This window comes from Anarhichas minor, unplaced genomic scaffold (genome assembly GCF_050575085.1).
Source record: "Anarhichas minor isolate MPS153535 unplaced genomic scaffold, ASM5057508v1 ptg000038l, whole genome shotgun sequence".
NCBI lineage: Eukaryota > Metazoa > Chordata > Actinopteri > Perciformes > Anarhichadidae > Anarhichas > Anarhichas minor.
Window position 1 is genome coordinate 3,075,104 of NW_027466484.1, and position 24,338 is coordinate 3,099,441.

Consider the following 24,338-nt stretch of genomic DNA (forward strand, 5'->3'; position numbering starts at 1 on the left):
ATGACTAAAATATAACTAAAAATATTATATATACAGACAGAATTGTTTGTAATTGCACAGTGTGATGAATCAACATACACATTATTAGAGACTCAGAGTTCAAAGGACAATAATTACACATAATAAATGATATAAATGTTATTGTCTCATCTCTAATCATCTTAACTGTTCTCTTCATAGTTTCAATTAAAGTAGCAAAGCTCAATACTTGATCCAGTTTCCAGGTTTTCCAACCAGCAGCCACTGAGTTTCCGCTTCCGGTCGTCCATTTATTTATTAAAATGATCCTGAGATGAAGATAACAACTAACATATCACAGACAGTATTTTAGTATTTTATTGTTTTATTATTTTAGTGGTATTAAAACACATAAATACATAAAGACGTAGAGATGAAAGGTGCAGTACCGCGGCCTGTCGGCGGGGGGCGTGGTTTGTCGACAGCAGCTCAGGATCAGATCAATATGGAGGCTGTCAGACAGACGGCGATTGTCAGACAGACAGGCAGACCTTCTGAACATATCGGTCTGTAAGTGAAACATCTGGAACATCTGGAACATCCTTTGATCCTCCAGCTCTCAGTAAAGGACTCACGGTCTTCTTCTTCCTCATGCTAACTGTTAGCCTGCCTGCTAGCATTGAAAGGTAACCTGACGGTTGCGTCAAACCAAACTACATTCAACAATACGTCAATTTAATATTTATCTCAAGGTGGGACGAGAACAATGACTGTAAAAGCCCAGTTTAAGATGTCTTAGACTTCTTTGAGTTACTGTGTTTAATTCGGCATATGTCAACTTGATCAAAAACCGGGTTTAAATGACGTGAATTTAAAGTTAAATGATCTGTTTACGTTCGTTTCCGCCCTCCAGAGAAACTCCAGAAAGGGACAAACTGCAGATAATTCACAAGACTTCACTTTTATTTTTTTGTAGAATGCTTATGTTGTTATCTTGAATGAATCCCAACGACTCTTAATGTTGTATGTCGTCAGATGAGGAGACGGGGGAACAGGAAAATTATGCTTTTTTGAATGGAGTTTGGTTCAGAGTTCATGGCGTCACACCAAACTTCTATTCAACCTGTCTCTCATGACGTCAGCCGCAAAACATGACATAAGACCTTTTACAATTCGGTATATGTCAGTTAGATCTGAGCTGTTGTTGAGGTGAGACCAGGACAGGATGTGAAAGATTAAACCTGTGTTGTTTTTAATGAATTGACTTTTCAGGACCAGTTGAGTCCACTTCGGCAAAAAAAATGGCAGCCCCCTCCTCCTCCTCCGTCCTGAGAGAGTTCTGCCCGCTCTACTACCTGCTGAATGCGATCCCAGCGAAGGTAGGGAACCAGGAAGTGACCCAGACCAGAGTGCTGATGCCGACCATGCTGATGCTCCTCTCTCTCCCTGCAGGTGCAGCGCGGGTTCAGGTCCGTCCTGGTCTACCTGACGGCTCTGGACAGCAGCGGTGACTTCCTGGCGGTGGGCAGCAGCACCGGCATGCTCTACCTGTACTGTCGTCGCCGAGCACACATGAACAAGTACAGCCTGGAGGTCAGAGCTCTTCTTCTATTTCTTCTTCTGTGGTGCTCAGTCTGGTTTTACAGGAGGTCCAGCAGGGGGCCCTGGTCTAGTGGGGCTCTTCAGGGAGACACACCTGTCCTCAGTAGAGCTGACACTTTTGTTTTTTAAATTCAAACATTTGTTGCAGTCTCTAATCACAGCAGAGGGTTTGAAGGGTTTTCACACCAGTGGAGCAACGTCTGCTGTACAACCAGAAACCAGCGGAGCAACGTCTGCTGTACAACCAGAAACCAGTGGAGCAACGTCTACAGTACAACCACAAACCAGCGGAGCAACGTCTACAGTACAACCACAAACCAGCGGAGCAACGTCTACAGTACAACCACAAACCAGAGGACCAACGTCTACAGTACAACCACAAACCAGCGGAGCAAAGTCTACAGTACAACCACAAACCAGAGGACCAACGTCTACAGTACAACCACAAACCAGTGGAGCAACGTCTACAGTACAACCACAAACCAGAGGACCAACGTCTACAGTACAACCACAAACCAGCGGAGCAAAGTCTACAGTACAACCACAAACCAGAGGACCAACGTCTACAGTACAACCACAAACCAGCGGAGCAAAGTCTACAGTACAACCACAAACCAGAGGACCAACGTCTACAGTACAACCACAAACCAGTGGAGCAACATCTACAGTACAACCACAAACCAGTGGAGCAACGTCTACAGTACAACCACAAACCAGTGGAGCAACGTCTACAGTACAACCACAAACCAGTGGAGCAACGTCTACAGTACAACCACAAACCAGTGGAGCAAAGTCTACAGTACAACCACAAACCAGTGGAGCAACGTCTACAGTACAACCACAAACCAGCGGAGCAACGTCTACAGTACAACCACAAACCAGCGGAGCAACGTCTACAGTACAACCACAAACCAGCGGAGCAACGTCTACAGTACAACCACAAACCAGAGGACCAACGTCTACAGTACAACCACAAACCAGTGGAGCAACGTCTACAGTACAACCACAAACCAGTGGAGCAAAGTCTACAGTACAACCACAAACCAGTGGAGCAACGTCTACAGTACAACCACAAACCAGTGGAGCAACGTCTACAGTACAACCAGAAACCAGCGGAGCAACGTATTTCACTATGTTGGTGCATTTGAATGTCAGTTGGTCAGCGGTGTGTTTATAATGTTTGACTTTAAGCGAGCTATTTCAGTTTAAAGAGACAGAGATTAATTAATTGTGTGTGTGTGTGTGTGTGTGTGTGCGCGTGTGTGTGTGTGTGTGTGTGTGTGTGTGTGTGGGTGTAACAGGGGAAGAGTGATGCGATCACAGCTGTGAAGCTGCTCAGCTGTTTTGATGATCTGGTTGCCGTGGGAACAGCATCAGGTCGAGTTGCAGTTTTCCAGCTGGTGTCTCCACTTCCTGGTCGGAACAAACAGGTGAGAAGTTCGACAGGTGTGTCTTCAGAAAGGTGGTCTACACAGAGAGACAGGTGTGTTATAACTCTACAGAGAGAGAGAGAGACAGGTGTGTTCCAACTATACAGAGAGAGAGACAGGTGTGTTCCAACTATACAGAGAGAGAGAGAGGTGTGTTCCAACTCTACAGAGAGAGAGAGAGAGAGAGGTGTGTTATAACTCTACAGAGAGAGAGAGAGAGAGAGACAGGTGTGTTATAACTCTACAGAGAGAGCGAGACAGGTGTGTTCCAACTCTACAGAGAGAGAGAGAGAGGGGTGTGTTATAACTCTACAGAGAGAGAGAGAGAGGTGTGTTATAACTCTACAGAGAGAGAGAGAGAGAGGTGTGTTATAACTCTACAGAGAGAGAGAGAGAGAGAGAGAGAGGTGTGTTATAACTCTACAGAGAGAGAGAGAGAGAGAGACAGGTGTGTTATAACTCAACACAGAGAGAGAGACAGGTGTGTTATAACTCTACAGAGAGAGAGAGAGACAGGTGTGTAATAACTCTACACAGAGAGAGAGAGAGACAGGTGTGTTATAACTCAACACAGAGAGAGAGACAGGTGTGTTATAACTCAACACAGAGAGACAGGTGTGTTATAACTCAACACAGAGAGAGAGAGGTGTTTTATAACTCTACAGAGAGAGAGAGACAGGTGTGTTATAACTCAACACAGAGAGAGAGACAGGTGTGTTATAACTCAACACAGAGAGAGAGAGAGGTGTGTTCCAACTCTACACACAGAGAGAGACAGGTGTGTTATAACTTTACACAGAGAGATAGACAGGTGTGTTATAACTTTACAGAGAGAGAGAGACAGGTGTGTTATAACTCTACACAGAGAGACAGGTGTGTTATAACTCTACACAGAGAGAGAGACAGGTGTGTTATAACTACACAGAGAGAGAGACAGGTGTGTTATAACTCTACACAGAGAGAGACAGGTGTGTTATAACTACACAGAGAGAGACAGGTGTGTTATAACTCAACACAGAGAGACAGGTGTGTTATAACTCAACACAGAGAGAGAGAGGTGTTTTATAACTCTACAGAGAGAGAGAGACAGGTGTGTTATAACTCAACACAGAGAGAGAGACAGGTGTGTTATAACTCAACACAGAGAGAGAGAGAGGTGTGTTCCAACTCTACACACAGAGAGAGACAGGTGTGTTATAACTTTACACAGAGAGATAGACAGGTGTGTTATAACTTTACAGAGAGAGAGAGACAGGTGTGTTATAACTCTACACAGAGAGAGAGACAGGTGTGTTATAACTACACAGAGAGAGAGACAGGTGTGTTATAACTCTACACAGAGAGAGACAGGTGTGTTATAACTACACAGAGAGAGACAGGTGTGTTATAACTCTACACAGAGAGAGAGAGACAGGTGTGTTATAACTACACAGAGAGAGAGACAGGTGTGTTATAACTCAACACAGAGAGAGAGAGACAGGTGTGTTATAACTCTACAGAGAGAGAGAGACAGGTGTTATAACTCAACACAGAGAGAGAGACAGGTGTGTTATAACTCTACACAGAGAGAGAGACAGGTGTGTTATAACTCAACACAGAGAGAGAGACAGGTGTGTTATAACTCTACACAGAGAGAGAGACAGATGTGTTATAACTTTACCAGTTTATCATAAACACCAACATGATTGAACATAGTATGAGTTATACCTACCTTGGTATAACCATAACTGCATCAGGGAGTTTCAACATGGCAGTGAATGCACTAAAAGAAAAAGCTCGAAGAGCTCTACACGCAATTAAGAGAAAACTTTATAATTTTCAAATTTTCAAATATAATTAAAATCTGGCTTAAAATCTTTAACAGTGTCATCCAGCCCATTGTGCTGTATGGTAGTGAAGTATGGGTCCACTCAGTCATCACAGTTATACCCGCTGGACAAACATCCAACAGAATCTCTACACGCAGAATTCTGCAGACACATTTTACACAGAAACACACCAACAAATGCATGTAGAGCAGAACTAGGCCGATACCCACTGATCATTAACATTCAAAAGAGAGCACTCACATTCTTCAATCACCTTAGATCCAGCCCCCCAGACACCCTCCACTCCAAAGCCCTCCGAACCCAAGAGCTGAGCCCAGAGAAGAGTCCCCTATGTCAGCTGGTACTGAGACTAGCTGCCTCCTCTCAGACACACGGGGACCAGTCTCTCAACAACACTGCTCTCCAAACACCAACCAGAGTAAAACACATCATAACGAGATGTAAAGAAACTATCTGGAGCACTGGAGAGAGGAAACTGGGGGCCAAAGCAGACTGGAATGTTATCTGGCCCTAGAGAGAGACTATGAATTGGCAGAGTATCTCTACAGTCAGAGATATAAAGCAGAGACAGAACCTCACCAAGTACAGGCTCAGTGACCACAAACTGGAGATTGAAACAGGACGACACAAAACGTCATGGCAACCAAGAGAGAACAGAACATGTTGTCACTGTGGGACCGGTGAGGTTGAGACGGAGATGCACTTCCTCCTAAAATGCAACACATTCCATAAAATTAGGAACATCTACCTAAACAAATTTGACTGTGATTTCAGATTTTAAAAAATCGAGCGATATCTCAAAATTAAAAGTCCTCCTAGGAGAAGGAGAGAGGGCAGACCTGCTGCCCAGTATGTACTAACATGCCACAACCTGAGGGACAGCAGGTGACGCTTTGGCGATGCCGTTCCTGGGCGTTCATGCCAACTGAGCAGATCTGAGTTTTGGGTTGAATTGGGAGAGAGACGGAGAGAGAGAGAGATCTATCTATCCATGGATCTCTCTCTCTCACTTCGCTCCTCCCTTTGCTTCGGTGTCGAAGAGCTGCGGTGGCCTACAGGTAACGTGGGAGCAATGGGGGCTCTGTCTCACACCACTTTATGAGATGTTGTATTAATATTATTGTTATATTGATATTGTTGTGTATTGATGTTATTGTATGTTCAATTTTTTGATGCTTTGGCAATACTGTTTTTAAACTTTCATGCCAATAAAGCAAAATTTGAATTGAATTGAATTGAATTGACAGGTGTGTTGCAACTCTACAGAGAGAGAAACAGGCAGACAACACTCTCTCTGTGTAAAGTTGTGACACACTTGTCTCTCTGTAGAGTTGGAACACACCTGTCTCTCTCTTTGTCTCTAGCTGAGGCGGTTCGATGTGGTCGGCCTCCATAAAGGCTCGGTAACGACTCTGGCGTGGAGCACCAACGGGATGAAACTGTTCTCAGGAGACGATAAAGGACGAGTTGTGTTTTCCTCTCTGGACCTGGACCAGGTGAAACCACAACAACAACACTACTAGTTAAAATATATTAATCATTTTGTTTATGTAATGAGAAAGGAAAGAGTAGTTTATTAATCGTGTGTGTGTGTGCGCAGGGTGTGTGTAAACCCGTGCTGCTGCTGGAGGAGTCCTCAGGTGTGGTCCAGATGGAGTACAGTCACCAGGTGCTGCTGATCTCAACACAGCACAGATCTCTGCTTTACTGCACTCAGAAACAGGAAGTCCAGCAGCTGGGCACCAAACCACGCAAGAGGTAGACATGTGATGTACATCCCATAATACAGGGACACAACATGTCCACTGTAGACATTCTATTAGAGACTATACAGTGTTCATGTCCACAGTAGTGTTGACAGTATTTTATGTGTTGGTTGCAGCAGCGGCAGGTTCGGCGCCTGCTTCCTGCCGGCTCTCTGTAAGCAGAGCGATCTTCAGGTGTTTGCTGCGCGACCTGGACTCAGACTTTGGAGGTCTGACATCAGAGGACAGGTTGAGGACACTCGACAGCTCAAACCACTCTTCAACACACAGGTACAGTGGAAACATACGATGGATGGACCTGAACCCTTTCTGACCGAAGTTGTTTATTATTATTCAGGAGAAGAAACCCATTATTGATGAGTCAAGTTATGTTTCTTCAGATCGATTCATATCATTGTGGATGGCTTTTCACTCACTAGTAGTTTCATTTATTTGACACATTATTGAAAAGGTATTTTCAGCGGGCTGAGAGTGAACAGCTTTCCACTTGAATTACATTTTCTATTTCCTGCCTGTCCGTCTACCTGTCTGCCTGACTCAGATTCCTCAGTTTGAGTTGTTTCCTCATCCTGGTCCAATCGGAGCTTACCGTCCAGAAGACAGACAGCTCGGCCTGCTCAGCTGTTTCCTCAGAGATGGCTGGATCCTCAGCTGGAACGAGTACAGCATCTACGTCCTCGACTGTGTTAACGAGGTACTACAACTACTGATACAACTACTTCTGTGAATGTTGATATCAGTGTAAATCCGTTCTGTGTTTGATGTGTGAAGGTGATCATCGGAGCGTTGGAGAGCAGCGGAGATATTGTGTCGGTGTCGTGTTGTGACAACGAGATCTTCATCCTGAAAGGAGACCGAGACATCATCCGTCTCTCCAACAGCCCCGAGGGACTCTCCTCCAGCTGTGAGTACTACTACTACTAGTAGTATATATATGCACAGTATATATACTACTAGTAATAGTACCACTACTGTTCTGCTCCCCTCACTCTAACCCTCCACATCTACATTGGTTCTGTTATTACAGTATTGTTGTTTATATTTTTAGTTGTTATTGAATCTGAATCTGAATCATTTGCCAAAAGGTTAAGTGTATTCTTTACATTCCTGTAATCCTGAGGGGTTTAAGGCAACACTACCAATAACCCAATAGTCGACTATCCGGGTCCACTGTAGTACGATCCATGTATTCAATACTGAAGACAGGTTTTATGACTGTTGGTCCGTCTATCTTTGTCAGTGAGAAAACCATTTTACTGTAATAATATATATACGTATATATATATATATATATATATATATATATATATATATATATATATATATATATATATATATATATATATATATATGTATGTATGTGTATATATATATATATATATATATATATATATTCTCCATCCTGTCTGTCTCTCCTCTTCAGCGCTGGAGCTCTCCGTCCATCAGGCCTCACCTTTGGCCACGCCCACCATCCTCCCACCAACTGGATCGGTTGAAATAGCTCAGCCAATCAGAACCATGGCCATCATTGTAGAGGGTGGGGGGCGGGAGCAGCAGGGGGGGGGATGGGAGAGGCCCAGCGAGGAGGGAGAGAAAGAGGAGGAAGTGGAGGAGGCGGAGGAGCAGCTTGAGGTGACTGACAGCTGTCTACAGCACTGGTTTAAGTGGTTGACACGTTCACCTACAGACTGGTGAACTGACCTGTTACTGGTTCTCTAGGTGATGGAACCGTCCTGCCAGCACTCCGGTCTGTTCACCGGCGGCTCTCGTAGCCGCAGCAGCTCCGTCACTTCCTGGGAGAGTCTCCTTGGAAACACCCCGCTGACCACTTCCTGTGAGCTGAGCTCCAGGCGCTACAGCGCCCCGCTGGGTCATGAGGGGCTGCAGCAGGAGCTGGTGGTGAAGGCCATCCGAGTGAAGAAGAAGAAGAGGAGACGCCATGGCAAGCAGGCAGACAGACAGACAGACAAAATATATATTTATTGATTCCCCTTTATTCAGGGACGATGTCGTCATGATGCTTCCTGTCTCTGTCTCCGCCCTCAGACAGCAGCAGTGGGAACCGCCTCTCTGAGAGCAGCTGCTCAGACTCCATGTTTGTAGTCCAGGATGGCAGCTGTAGTGACGGAGGAAGTGGAACTCCTCTGAGTGACAGAGCCTCCCTCCTTGGTCTTGACCTTCAGAACCAGGACCAGATCTCACAGAAAGCAGAGGGTGTAAAGGATGGACAGGAGGCGGAGTCTTCCTCCAACCAGTCTGGGTTAGTAACTGAGGACCAGCAGAGAACAGTATTGTCGTGTCTCATCATGTTTCAGTCTCATCCTTGTTTTCTTGTCCCAGCTCCCTGCTCTTCCAGGGTCTGGAGAATCCAGAAAAGGCCTCTGGTCCTGGTCCCGGTGCAGAGGCGGAGGTTGTCCCCCCGACCCCGGACGTGGATCTGCTGCTGGAGTGTACCTTCTCCTACTTGCACAATGCTGAGGAGGAGGATGATGATGGACAGGAGCAGCAGCCAATGGAGGAGCAGGAGGACGAGTTTATGAGCCCTCTGATTGGACCAGAGGAAGAGGAGGATGAGGTGATGATGCTGGAGTTTCATGGATATTAACATTTATCTGTAACTATCAGGTGACAGTTGTAGCTACTAAAGTGAGACATAACATTCACACAATGAACTGGTTTCCTCTGTGTTTGTATCCAGATTGAGGACCAGGTCCCCCCCGCTGTTCTGGCAGACCAGATGTTTTACTCCACTGTGTCCAGTCTGGACAGAAAACCCAGTTTGTCCAGTGATGAAGAGGGAGACATCTACTGTCCCACTCTGGCCCCCACTGGCAGCAGTGGGGAAGTCCTCGAACATCCGTCTCATCAGAAGGAGAAGACCACAGACCAACAGGTAGACCAGGATGCTAAGGACAGAGACGCACTCAAACCTGACCAGGTGAGACGAGCACAAAGTCGGCCAGATGAGACCAGGTGAGTCTGTCAGCAGGTATTAATATTATTTTGTCTTTTCTCTTTGTAGTTGGCAGAAAGCTGGATGGGTTACTCAGGACCAGGATGTGGAATACTGAGCCTGCAGGTGACTGACAGGTGGGTAGTCAACATACTCTCAGGTGACTAAAGTATGGCCTGTGTGTTTCAGGTATGTGTGGAAGCTACCTGTATAGTGTCTCACAGGTGACCTGTGTGTTTCAGGTATGTGTGGTGTCTGGACTTTAAAGGAGGACTGTTCTGCAGCGGTCTACTTGAAACTGGGCTCAACTGGCAGCGCTTTGAAGACAACGTCCACCAGGTGGCCTTGTCACCCTCAGGTGAGCTGCTGTCGTCATACCTGACAAATCCTCTGCACACTTGTTGTACACTGCACAGTTTGTACCGTTAACAATGTCACACTCTCAGTTTGACTTTATTTATACAAAGAAACCTAAACTAACCTCAGCTTCCAGTTAGAACTGAAGCTTGGTCTCATGTTAAAGTAGACTGTCAGGTTTGAACTAATTTCCCCCTGGGGATGAATAAAGTTTATATCTATCTATCTATCTATCTATCTTTACAGGTGTGTGTGTAGCATTAGCAGGATGCTAACTGTTGCTCCCTCCATCAGGTAACCTGCTGTGGAAGGTGGAGCAGAGGAGCATGACGGCGTTTGCTTGTGCTAAGGTCTCAGTCAAAGGAAAACGTCACTGGTACAAAGCTGTGGAGCAAACGACCTTCGTGGCTCTGAGTGAAGACTCGGCCTGGATTATCAGGACCAATGGAGACCTCTACCTGCAGACAGGTAACTAGCCACCTATGTGTCTCACATGCTCTTTGACAAACACCTGCTGTTGTGAAGAAACCTGACATCAAGAATGGACAACTACAACATACTGGTTCCTATAGAGTTCCATGTGACACTGCAGTTTTCTCTGGCAGCAGTTCGTAACAGAAATTAAACTTTCGGAGGAAATTAGTTAACGTCCATAAAGTTGCTTCAAAGTCATTTCCATGTATGTACTTGGAATCCTGTATATTCCGTGTCCTGTACTATGAAGCAGGATTTAGGGTTATCGAGGTAACTTCAGGGAGGTTCACTTCTTACCTAATAGAGCTGAACACCTAACAGGTGAGCAGGTGAGGTTCAAGATAAGACATCAACTTGTATAAAAGCTCCGCCTACTGACCAATCAGAGCTCGGTTCAGATCTCCAGCACCACCAAAACATCCAGGGCCACCAAAACATCCAGGGTCACCAAAACATCCAGGGTCACCAAAACATCCAGTGCCACCAAAACATCCAGGGTCACCAAAACATCCAGGTTCACCAAAACATCCAGGTTCACCAAAACATCCAGGGCCACCAAAACATTCAGGGTCACCAAAACATCCAGGGTCACCAAAACATCCAGTGCCACCAAAACATCCAGTGCCACCAAAACATCCAGGGTCACCAAAACATCCAGTGCCACCAAAACATCCAGCACCATCAAAACATCCAGGGTCACCAAAACATTATCAGACATAAGACATGAATGTCTTTCTGTGTGCCGTTGCCACAGTAACCCGTGTCTGTGTGTCCATCAGGTCTCAGCGTGGACCGGCCCTGTGCTCGCTCAGTGAAGGTGGACTCTCCCTGTGTGTTCACCCAGGTGTGTGTGAGCGGAGGTGTGGTCTGGGCTCTGAGCGAACACAAAGCTTTGTTCTACAGAGAAGGACTGAACAGCTACTGCAGTGAGGGAGAGGGCTGGAAGTACGACACCGTCAGGTACTACTACTACTGTAATACTACTGTACGACAGTCAGGTACTACTACTACTGTACGACACAGTCAGGTACTACTACTACTGTACTACTACTGTACGACAGTCAGGTACTACTACTACTGTACTACTGTAATACTACTGTAATTGAACTGCCGATCATCTGATTGAAGGACGACCCGCTCTACCACTGAGCCACAGTCACCTCTTCAATACAACTATTGTACTATAGCACACAGACAATTAGACTGCTAGTAGAAATGTCGCTTAGCATACAGCATTGAAACCAGTGGTACTTTTAGCTTTGAGCTAGGATTCATTGATCCTGTATATTTGTGATTGTGTCCCTGTGTGTTTGTCACAGTGAGGCTCAGGGTCTGGAGTTGATGTGTGTTGCCCTGGCAGAAGGTGGTACAGCCTGGGCGCTGGATGCCAGCGGCAGCCTCTGGTTTCGAACCGGCATCTGTTCATCCAGACCGCAGGGCGACGACGACCACTGGTGGCAGGTAAGCCGAGTTAGAGAGAAGGTTCTGGTATTGATCTCAGGTCTCCTTTGCAGCTTAACAACCGGTCTGGCTGTCTGTCTCTCTCTCTCTCATCAGATCAGTATTTCGGACTATGTGGTCTTCGATCAGGGCAGTCTCTTCCAGACGCTGCTGCATGCCACCCAGAGCGTTGCCACGGTTACCAGGGCACCGGTGGAGCGGGTGGTGGCCTTCCTGTCGCAGTACTCGCAGTGCCAGCCGAGCTTGGTCAGCGCCAACGGCAGCGGAGTTTGGGTCGCCTCGGGACGGAACCAGCTGCACCTGGCCCGGGGAAGTCTCGTGGGTCAGTAGTAGTCCAGAAAGGTCCAGTAAAGGTCCAGTACCTACAGACTTTTTACTGCAGCTTTTTGTTTGATTCTTTCAGGAACCTTCTGGCAGAACGTCGTTCCAAGAGGAACCGTCTCAGCCACCAAGTGGAGCTTCATCACCTCTTCAGCTGTGCCTCACAGAGAAGGTCACACACCTGTACACACAATACTACACACCTCTGCAACTAGTCCTCAGTCCTCTGCAACTAGTCCTCAGTCCTCTGCAACTAGTTCTCAGACCTCTGCAACTAGTCCTCAGACCTCTGTAACTAGTCCCCAGACCCCTGTAACTAGTCCTCAGTCCTCTGCAACTAGTCCTCAGACCTCTGCAACTAGTCCTCAGACCTCTGTAACTAGTTCTCAGACCTCTACAACTAGTCCCCAGACCTCTGCAACTAGTCCTCAGACCTCTGTAACTAGTCCCCAGACCCCTGCAACTAGTCCTCAGACCTCTGCAACTATTCCCAGACCCCTGCAACTAGTCCCCAGACCACTGCAACTAGTCCTCAGACCAATCTTTCATATGTGACATTATACACAACTGATCATAGTCTACCTGTGTGTTACCTGTGTCTCAGGTACGTTCCTGTGGTTGGCTCAGAGCAGGAAGGATCTGTTCTGTGTTTGGGACCAGGATGGAGAGCTCCGTCCCTCGTCCATCCATCTACCTTTTGAGGTAAAAAACACCACATCTGTCTCCGAGTCTGATTTTACTCATCTCTGTTCATGCTGATGATCTTTTGTGTTCTACCTGTGTGCTCAGATGGAGCTGACTCAACTGTCTGCCTGTCGTGATGCTCTGTGGGGTTTAGACACCCATGGCCGAGTCAGTATTCGTACGCTGTCTTCGTCCTGTCCCTTTGGACTCCACTGGACCCCCCTGGACCTCAACCAGCTCGGTACGTACCTGAAAGTTACTACAAGGAACTTTCATTTAGTGTTCTTTTTGGCAGTCCCTGTGGACTAACGTGGTAGTGTCTCTGAGCACCAGACTCCCTTTAGAAAACCTCTCATTTTACTGCAGCAGGGTCTGACAGTCTGCCCCTCTCAGTCCTGGTTCTGGTTCTCCCATGCCTCCCTTCCCTCCAGTGGGTCCAGCAATACATCCTGGGTCTCCAGCAGTGTGGTGTCGGTGTTGGCTCCCAGAGAGGAGAAGCTCTGCTCCTGGAGGAGGAGGAGGAGGAGGAGACGCTGCTGCTGCTGCCGGGAGCTGAGCTCTCCCTCCCTCCGGAGCTCAGACTGCAGGTCCAAGGCTGCAGGTAAAGCCGGATCTGGGTCTGTCCACGGTGGACCGGACTCTGCTGGAGGCCCCACTGGACTCTGAGCTGAACTATAGCACAAATCTGTGTCATCTGCTTTCTTTGCCAAAGCTTTGTGCCTTCATGCTGTTCTGTTCTTAGACTCGTGACGTTGTGAAGGTCGGGTACATAGTGTTCCCTTAAAACATTTAAAACTATTATATCCAGCTCACCTAATCCCTCACTTACTACCACTAAAACCACAGTGTTCTCTGCTGCCACTAGGGGGTGCTAATGCGTTAATAGTGTTTATGAAAACACAAGCAGAAGTTAATGTGTTTTAATATCTTTTATTTTGTGAAGGAGTCTGGCTTGTGGTCTGTGATAGGTTGATCAGTCAGGGTGTGTTTGGGGTGGGGGGGGGGGGGGGTCAGGTTACAGTATGATGCACACACACACACACACTCAGCTGTGTTTCTCCGTCACATTGACGGGTGGAGGTTATGTAACAGGCTGGTACTTCAGAGGTGTTTCTGAGTGTGTCACGCTGTAACCGGACTGTCTGCTGGATCAGATCTGTTTTTAGTTCCTCTGTCAGCCACCACATGACGGTCTCTCTCTGTCCAGGTCTTTACATGTTCCTGTTGAGCAACCAAGATCTGCCTCGTGTGGCATTGCAGAGTTGAACTTGTCAAATGATATGGTCCTTATTTTATTGAATGTTTCACATTGTGACCACATCCTCCGTTTCTTTTGGTTGCCATTTTTAGTGTCTTCCTGTCTAGGTTTCCAGGTGGTGGTCCCTTGCGGATCTGAGATATTCGGACTATTCATCAGGTTATATTCTGATCTACTGATCTTTCTTTTGTCCATTGTTCCAAACCATTTTCTATCGACCCTTGGTTTCCTCCGGTTGGTGTTTGGAGAGTGGTGTTGTTGTGAGTTTGGTCTCAGTGGGTCTGAAAGGGGACCACCTGATCCTGCTAAGGTTCCAGGTGGAACCGTACCTAACCTGACCAACAGTCCTCTTCTAGGGGTCCTTGAGGATGTTATGAGGAGGTTTTGTCGAGTGTCCTTGGGAGAGACTGAACTGAAGTAGCTCCCCGGGCTTCTCAGCAGCCCTCTGATCCTGATCCTCATCCTGAGGAGGGGTTGAATTCAGATTTCCCGTCTATATTGTGTGTGATGATAAAATAAAGTTTAGGGTCCTTGATTCAGTTCAAATGATTCTTGAGGGGGTTCCCAAAGACCATGTAGCGGATCCAATGGATCTTGAGGTGGTTCTTCAGTTTCCCAAGAGGTTTTAGGGCTTCTTAGGGCAGTTCAATGGGTTCTTGAAGGGGTTCTAGAAGTTCATGGGATGTTTTGAGGTTTCACACGCTTATATAGAGGGAATATAAATGTGTTTACAGGTGTGTTGAGGTAAAATATCACTGATGTGTTCCAGGAAGTGTTCGTCTGGTCAGTGTGAGCTGTGGCAGTCAGAACGTCTGGGCTGTGGACAGTCGAGGAATAGTTTACTTCAGAGTTGGAACACAGCCCATGAACCCAAGCATGATGCTACCGGCCTGGATCCACATAGAAACACCTGTACAGGTAACACACACACACTGGATCCACATGGAACCACCTACACAGGTAACACACACATACTGGATCCACATAGAACCACCTACACAGGTAACACACACACACTGGATCCACATAGAACCACCTGTACAGGTAACACACACACACTGGATCCACATAGAACCACCTGTACAGGTAACACACACACACACTGGATCCACATAGAACCGCCTGTACAGGTAACACACACACACTGGATCCACGTAGAACCACCTGTACAGGTAACACACACACACTGGATCCACGTAGAACCGCCTCTACAGGTAACACACACACACTGGATCCACGTAGAAACACCTGTACAGGTAACACACACACACTGGATCCACGTAGAACCACCTGTACAGGTAACACACACACACACTGGATCCACATAGAACCACCTGTACAGGTAACACACACACACACTGGATCCACATAGAACCACCTGTACAGGTAACACACACACACTGGATCCACGTAGAAACACCTGTACAGGTAACACACACACACTGGATCCACGTAGAACCACCTGTACAGGTAACACACACACACTGGATCCACGTAGAACCACCTGTACAGGTAACACACACACTGGATCCACGTAGAACCACCTGTACAGGTAACACACACACACTGGATCCACATAGAAACACCTGTACAGGTAACACACACACACTGGATCCACATGGAACCACCTGTACAGGTAACACACACACACTGGATCCACATGGAACCACCTACACAGGTAACACACACACACTGGATCCACATGGAACCACCTGTACAGGTAACACACACACACTGGATCCACATAGAAACACCTGTACAGGTAACACACACACTAGATCCACGTAGAACCACCTGTACAGGTAACACACGCACTGGATCCACATAGAACCACCTGTACAGGTAACACACACACACAGAACCAACCGGTAACTGTGACATCATGTCTCTGCAGCCAATAGGAGTGCAGCTGGTCCGTATCCAGACGAGTCCTAACGATCGTCTCCTCTGGGCTTTGGACAACAGAGGAAGTGTCTTCGTCAGGACCGGACTCAGTGATGAGATGCCTGTGGGGACGGACTGGGAGCTGGTACCAGGTACACCTGTCTGTCTGGACACCTGTTATACTGTGGATACTGTATTAATACATATACTGTACTTCAATGTGTGTACGTGTCTGTTTTAGGTTTAGTCGTCAGTCAGCTGGTCCTCAGCTCTCGGACCGTCTGGGTTCGCTGTGTCAATGGAGATCTGGCTCGTCGTTACGGGGTCTCTGACCGAAACCCTGCTGGAGATTACTGGAAGAAAATCCCTGGAAACGCCAACTGGTTAACTGGTACGACTAGGTTTATACTAGTAAGACTGGGTTTATACTGGTAAGACTGGTTTATACTGGTAAGACTGGTTTAGACTGGTTTATACTGGTAAGACTGGGTTTATACTCGTGAGGCTGGGCAGATACATATTCCTGTAGGTGGACCCTGTGTGTGTGTGTGTGTGTGTGTGTGTGTGTGTGTGTGTGTGTGTGTGTGTGTGTGTGTGTGTGTGTGTGTGTGTGTGTGTGTGTGTGTGTGTGTGTGTGTGTGTGTGTGTGTGTGTGTGTGTGTGTGTGTGTGTGTGTGTGTGTATGCTTATTTTCATAAGCAGGACTGAATCTCAGGTGTGTCTGTTTCTTCTCTCTTCAGTGACTCCAGAGGATGAGTTGTGGGCGGTGACTCTGATTGGTGGATTGTCCCGTCGCCTGACGAAGCTCCTCCCACAAACCCCCTGTTGGCCCGCCCCCTCAGGCTCCTCCCTCAGTTGGGATGATGTCGATGATGAATGGGAGCTCATCTGACCCATGATGTCATTTTGATGCCATCACTTCCTGTAACATTTAAGGTTATAGGACGTTTCTGAAACAAGATGGCCACACAAAGGGAGCCCAGGTGGTTGCTGGGAAATGACGTGAATGTTTTATTTTAGTTTTAACAGGAAGCACTTTAATAAGAAGTTGGCTACAGAGGAACTGGTCCTTAATGGTTCTGACTCATTCTGGTTTAGTTCAGTCTGGTTGTTGAAGGCATTAAGGGGACAGTTCACATTTTAACCATGTTTCATTCATTTTATTTTAAACTAGTTCAGACCGGTTCAGACTGGTTTCAACTTGTTCTTACTGGTTCTAAATCCTCTAATATTTATTCTGGTGTGGTTCAGACTGGTTCAGACTGGTAGTAGATTGATTATTTTTCTCCAAGTTTAGTTCATTCTGGTCGTTAAGGACATTAAATGGACATCAGACAGTTAAGATTTCTCTATCCTGGTCCAGTCTGGTCAAACTGTGTTAAACGGATTAAACTGGGTTTAACTTAGTTAAAATGGTTAAACTAAGTTAAAAAAAGATTAAATTAAGTTAAACTGGGTTAAAGTGAGTAACACTGAGTAATGCCGAGATAAACTGAGCAACGCCGAGATAAACTGAGTAACGCCGAGATAAACTGAGTAACGCCCAGTTAAAATGAGGAACGGCGAGTTAAACTGAGGAACGCCGAGTTAAACTGAGGAACGCCGAGTTAAACTGAGGAACGCCGAGTTAAACTGAGGAACGCCGAGTTAAACTGAGTAACGCCGAGTTAAACTGAGTAACGCCGAGTTAAACTGAGTAACGCCGAGTTAAACTGAGGAACAGCGAGTTAAACTGAGGAACGCCGAGATAAACTGAGGAACAGCGAGTTAAACTGAGGAACGCCGAGTTAAACTGAGGAACAGCGAGTTAAACTCAGGAACACCGAGATAAACTCAGGAACGCCGAGATAAACTGAGGAACGCCGAGTTAAACTGAGGAACGCCGAGTTAAACTGAGTAACGCCGAGTTAAACTGAGTAACGCCGAGACAAACTGAATAACGCCGAGACAAACTGAGTAACGCCGAGTTAAACTGAGTAACGCCGAGTTAAAAGGTTAAATTAAGTTAAACTGAGGCAGGAGCCCCACCCCCTTAATTTTGAAAAACATGTAAATTAGTTTGTTGTCCTAGAAGTTTAACTCTTTAAATAAGATTTCAAACTACATCTGGACCCTGGTTGACTGTGGTGTACTCTAATGCACCCTGGTGGACTGTAATGGACCCTTGTGGACTATAGCAGGCTCTTAATGGACCCTGGTGGACTGTGGTGGACTCTAATGGACCCTGGTGGACTGTAGCGGGCTCTAATGGACCCTGGTGGACTACAGCAGGCTCTTAATGGAACCTGGTGGACTGTGGTGGACTCTATTGGACCCTGGTGGACTGTGGTGTACTCTAATGGACCCTGATGGACTATAGCGGGCTCTAATGGACCCTGATGGACTATAGCGGGCTCTAATGAACCCTGGTGGACTCTAATGAACCCTGATGGACTATAGCAGACTCTAATAGACCCTGGTGGACTCTAATGGATCCTGGTGGACTATAGCGGGCTCTAATGGACCCTGGTGGACTATAGCGGGCTCTAATGGACCCTGATGGACTATAGCGGGCTCTAATGGACCCTGGTGGACTGCAGAGGACTGTTAACCTGCATTGAGGTTCAGGTCTCAGGTCTGAACTGGGTCTATATTTAAAACTCATCATCGTCTCTCCTCTTAGTTTCCGATAGTTGCCATGGAAACCTTCACAGATGTGACTCTATTGTGACGTCATCGTGATGTCAGCTGGTTGATTGATCTGCTGCTGACCAATAAGAATTGAGTGTAAACTCACCTGTTGTATGATGACATTAACTTAATAAACATGTTCAAACACAGCAGGTACAGGCTATTAATCATCAGGTTATAGATCAGCAGGTTATTAATCATCATGTTATTAATCATCAGGTTATTAATCATCAGGTTATTAATCAACATGTTATTAATCATCATGTTATTGATCATCAGGTTATTAATCATCATGTTATTAATCATCAGGTTATTAATCATCATGTTATTAATCATCAGGTTATTAATCATCAGGTTATTAATCATCAGGTTATTAATCATCAGGTTATTGATCAGCAGGTTATTAATCATCATATTATTAATCATCATGTTATTGATCATCAGGTTATTGATCATCAGGTTATTGATCATCAGGTTAATGATCATCATGTTATTAATCATCATGTTATTAATCATCATGTTATTGATCATCATGTTATTAATCATCATGTTATTAATCATCAGGTTAATGATCATTGTGTCATTAATCATCATGTTATTGATCATCAGGTTATTGATCAGCAGGTTATTAATCATCAGGTTATTAATCATGTTATTGATCATCACGTTATTAATCATCAGGTTATTGATCATCAGGTTATTGATCATCAGGTTATTAATCATCATGTTATTGATCATCAGGTTATTAATCATCAGGTTAATGATCATCATGTTATTAATCATGATGTTATTAATCATCATGTTATTGATCATCAGGTTATTAATCATCATGTTATTGATCATCAGGTTATTGATCATCATGTTATTGATCATCAGGTTATTGATCATCATGTTATTGATCAGCAGGTTATTGATCATCATGTTATTGATCATCAGGTTATTGATCATCATGTTATTGATCATCAGGTTATTGATCATCATGTTATTGATCAGCAGGTTATTGATCATCATGTTATTGATCATCAGGTTATTAATCATCAGGTTATTAATCATCAGGTTATTAATCATCAGGTTAATGATCATCAGGTTATTAATCATGTTATTGATCAGCAGGTTATTAATCATCATGTTATTAATCATCAGGATATTGATCAGCAGGTTATTGATCATCATGTTATTGATCAGCAGGTTATTGATCATCATGTTATTAATCATCAGGTTATTAATCATCAGGTTATTAATCATCAGGTTATTGATCAGCAGGTTATTGATCATCAGGTTATTAATCATCATGTTATTAATCATCAGGTTATTAATCATCAGGTTATTAATCATCAGGTTATTGATCATCATGTTATTAATCATCAGGTTATTAATCATCATGTTATTAATCATAAGGATATTAATCATCATGTTATTGATCATCAGGTTATTAATCATCATGTTATTGATCATCATGTTATTGATCATCAGGTTATTGATCATCTGGTTATTGATCATCATGTTATTGATCATAAGGTTATTGATCAGCAGGTTATTGATCAGCAGGTTATTGATCAGCAGGTTATTGATCATCATGTTATTAATCATCATGTTATTGATTAGCATGTTATTGATCATATGGTTATTAATCATCATGTTATTAATCATCATGTTATTGATCAGCAGGTTATTAATCATCAGGTTATTAATCATCAGGTTATTAATCAGCAGGTTATTGATTAGCATGTTATTGATCATATGGTTATTAATCATCAGGTTATTGATCAGCAGGTTATTGATCATCAGTTTATTGATCATCATGTTATTAATCATCATGTTATTAATCATCAGGTTAATGATCATCAGGTTATTGATCATCATGTTATTAATCATCATGTTATTGATCAGCAGGTTATTGATCATCATGTTATTGATCATCAGGTTATTGATCAGCAGGTTATTGATCATCATGTTATTGATCATCAGGTTATTAATCATCAGGTTATTAATCATCAGGTTATTAATCATCAGGTTATTAATCATCAGGTTATTAATCATCAGGTTATTGATCATCAGGTTATTGATCATCAGGTTAATGATCATGTTATTAATCATCATGTTATTAATCATCATGTTATTAATCATCAGGTTATTAATCATCAGGTTAATGATCATCAGGTTATTAATCATCAGGTTATTAATCATCAGGTTATTAATCATCATGTTATTAATCATCAGGTTATTAATCATCAGGTTATTGATCATCAGGTTATTGATCATCAGGTTAATGATCATGTTATTAATCATCATGTTATTAATCATCAGGTTATTAATCATCAGGTTAATGATCATCATGTTATTAATCATCAGGTTATTAATCATCAGGTTATTGATCATCAGGTTATTGATCATCAGGTTAATGATCATGTTATTAATCATCATGTTATTGATCATCATGTTATTGATCATCATGTTATTGATCATCAGGTTATTAATCATCATGTTATTAATCATCAGGTTAATGATCATCAGGTTATTGATCATCAGGTTAATGATCATGTTATTAATCATCAGGTTATTGATCATCAGGTTAATGATCATCAGGTTATTGATCAGCAGGTTATTAATCATCATGTTAATAATCATCAGGTTATTGATCATCATGTTATTAATCATCATGTTATTGATCATCAGGTTATTGATCATCATGTTATTAATCATCAGGTTAATGATCATCAGGTTATTGATCATCATGTTATTGATCATCATGTTATTGATCAGCAGGTTATTAATCAGCAGGTTATTAATCATCAGGTTATTAATCAGCAGGTTATTGATCAGCAGGTTATTGATCATCATGTTATTGATCAGCAGGTTATTAATCATCAGGTTATTGATCAGCAGGTTATTGATCATCATGTTATTGATCAGCAGGTTATTGATCATCATGTTATTGATCAGCAGGTTATTGATCATCATGTTATTGATCATCAGGTTATTAATCATCCTGTTATTGATCATCATGTTATTAATCATCAGGTTATTGATCATCATGTTATTAATCATCAGGTTATTAATCATCCTGTTATTGATCATCAGGTTATTGATCATCAGGTTATTAATCATCAGGTTATTAATCATCAGGTTATTGATCATCAGGTTATTGATCATCATGTTATTAATCATCATGTTATTAATCATGTTATTGATCATCATGTTATTGATCATCATGTTATTAATCATCATGTTATTAATGATCATGTTATTAATGATCATGTTATTAATCATCAGGTTATTGATCATCATGTTATTAATGATCATGTTATTAATCATCAGGTTATTGATCATCATGTTATTGATCATCAGGTTATTGATCATCATGTTATTAATCATCAGGTTAATTATCATCATGTTATTAATCATCATGTTATTAATCATCATGTTATTGATCATCAGGTTATTAATCATCAGGTTATTGATCATCAGGTTAATGATCATGTTATTAATCATCATGTTATTAATCATCAGGTTAATGATCATCATGTTATTGATCAGCAGGTTATTAATCATCAGGTTATTAATCAGCAGGTTATTGATCATCATGTTATTAATGATCATGTTATTAATCATCAGGTTATTGATCATCATGTTATTGATCATCAGGTTATTGATCATCATGTTATTAATCATCAGGTTAATTATCATCATGTTATTAATCATCATGTTATTAATCATCATGTTATTGATCATCAGGTTATTAATCATCAGGTTATTGATCATCAGGTTAATGATCATGTTATTGATCATCAGGTTATTAATCATCAGGTTATTGATCATCAGGTTAATGATCATGTTATTGATCATCAGGTTATTAATCATCAGGTTATTGATCATCAGGTTAATGATCATGTTATTAATCATCATGTTATTAATCATCAGGTTAATGATCATCATGTTATTAATCATCATGTTATTGATCATCATGCTGTTAATCATCATGTTATTGATCATCATGTTATTAATCATCAGGTTAATGATCATCATGTTATTGATCAGCAGGTTATTGATCATCAGGTTATTGATCATCAGGTTATTGATCATCAGGTTATTGATCATCAGGTTATTAATCATCCTGTTATTGATCATCAGGTTATTAATCATCAGGTTATTGATCATCATGTGAATGATCATCAGGTTATTGATCAGCAGGTTATTGATCATCAGGTTATTGATCATCAGGTTATTAATCATCCTGTTATTGATCATCAGGTTATTGATCATCAGGTTATTGATCAGCAGGTTATTAATCAGCAGGTTATTGATCATCAGGTTATTAATCATCAGGTTATTAATCATCATGTTATTGATCATCAGGTTAATGATCATCATGTTATTAATCATCAGGTTATTAATCATCATGTTATTGATCATCAGGTTATTGATCATCAGGTTATTAATCATCATGTTATTAATCATCATGTTATTAATCATCAGGTTATTAATCATCCTGTTATTGATCATCAGGTTATTGATCATCAGGTTATTGATCATCATGTTATTAATCATCAGGTTATTGATCATCAGGTTAATAATCATCAGGTTATTGATCATCAGGTTAATGATCATCATGTTATTGATCATCATGTTATTAATCAGCAGGTTATTAATCATCAGGTTATTAATCATCATGTTATTAATCATCAGGTTATTAATCATCCTGTTATTGATCATCAGGTTATTGATCATCAGGTTATTGATCATCATGTTATTGATCATCATGTTATTAATCATCAGGTTATTGATCATCAGGTTAATAATCATCAGGTTATTGATCATCAGGTTAATGATCATGTTATTGATCATCATGTTATTAATGATCATGTTATTAATCATCAGGTTATTGATCATCATGTTATTAATCATCATGTTATTAATCATCAGGTTGATGATCATCATGTTAATGATCATCAGGTTATTGATCAGCAGGTTATTGATCATCAGGTTATTAATCATCAGGTTAATGATCAGCAGGTTATTGATCAGCAGGTTATTAATCATCAGGTTATTAATCATCAGGTTATTAATCATCAGGTTATTGATCATCAGGTTATTGATCATTAGGTTATTAATCATCAGGTTATTAATCATCAGGTTATTAATCATCAGGTTATTGATCATTAGGTTATTAATCATCAGGTTAATGATCAGCAGGTTATTGATCAGCAGGTTATTAATCATCAGGTTATTAATCATCAGGTTATTAATCATCAGGTTATTGATCATCAGGTTATTGATCATCAGGTTATTGATCAGCAGGTTATTGATCATCAGGTTATTGATCATCAGGTTATTGATCAGCAGGTTATTGATCAGCAGGTTATTGATCAGCAGGTTATTGATCATCAGGTTATTGATCAGCAGGTTATTGATCAGCAGGTTATTGATCATCAGGTTATTAATCAGCAGGTTATTGATCATCAGGTTAATGATCATCATGTTATTAATCATCAGGTTATTAATCATCAGGTTATTGATCATCATGTTTTTAATCATCAGGTTATTAATCATCATGTTATTAATCATCAGGTTATTAATCATCCTGTTATTGATCATCAGGTTATTGATCATCAGGTTATTGATCATCATGTTATTAATCATCATGTTATTAATCATCAGGTTAATGATCATCAGGTTATTGATCATCATGTT

At 42.5% G+C, this 24,338-nt stretch overlaps 1 protein-coding gene across 5 annotated transcripts; it reads left to right on the forward strand.

Moving 5' to 3' along the window:
• Positions 1–284: 284 nt before the first annotated feature.
• Positions 285–18,799, forward strand: tecpr2 (tectonin beta-propeller repeat containing 2). Of its 5 annotated transcripts, none has more exons than XR_012958948.1 (27): positions 285–644; positions 1,231–1,337; positions 1,411–1,551; positions 2,862–2,990; positions 6,184–6,315; positions 6,420–6,577; positions 6,702–6,855; positions 7,127–7,279; positions 7,357–7,489; positions 8,009–8,217; positions 8,305–8,527; positions 8,632–8,845; positions 8,926–9,160; positions 9,284–9,523; positions 9,608–9,675; positions 9,781–9,896; positions 10,190–10,363; positions 11,149–11,329; positions 11,689–11,830; positions 11,927–12,152; positions 12,234–12,323; positions 12,756–12,853; positions 12,941–13,076; positions 13,202–13,436; positions 14,863–15,011; positions 15,988–16,129; positions 16,219–16,358. XR_012958948.1 is itself a non-coding variant. In XM_076107248.1 (27 exons), the coding sequence occupies exons 2-27, from the start codon at positions 1,260–1,262 to the stop codon at positions 16,867–16,869; spliced, it is 4,023 nt and encodes a 1,340-aa protein (XP_075963363.1). In that variant the 5' UTR covers positions 285–644; positions 1,231–1,259; the 3' UTR covers positions 16,870–18,799. The 5 variants fall into 5 exon arrangements, 3 of the variants coding, with proteins under 3 accessions (XP_075963363.1, XP_075963366.1, XP_075963364.1); XR_012958949.1 differs by having other exon boundaries at positions 13,205–13,436; XM_076107248.1 differs by lacking the exon at positions 13,202–13,436 and adding an exon at positions 16,718–18,799 and having other exon boundaries at positions 16,219–16,368.
• Positions 18,800–24,338: the final 5,539 nt, after the last annotated feature.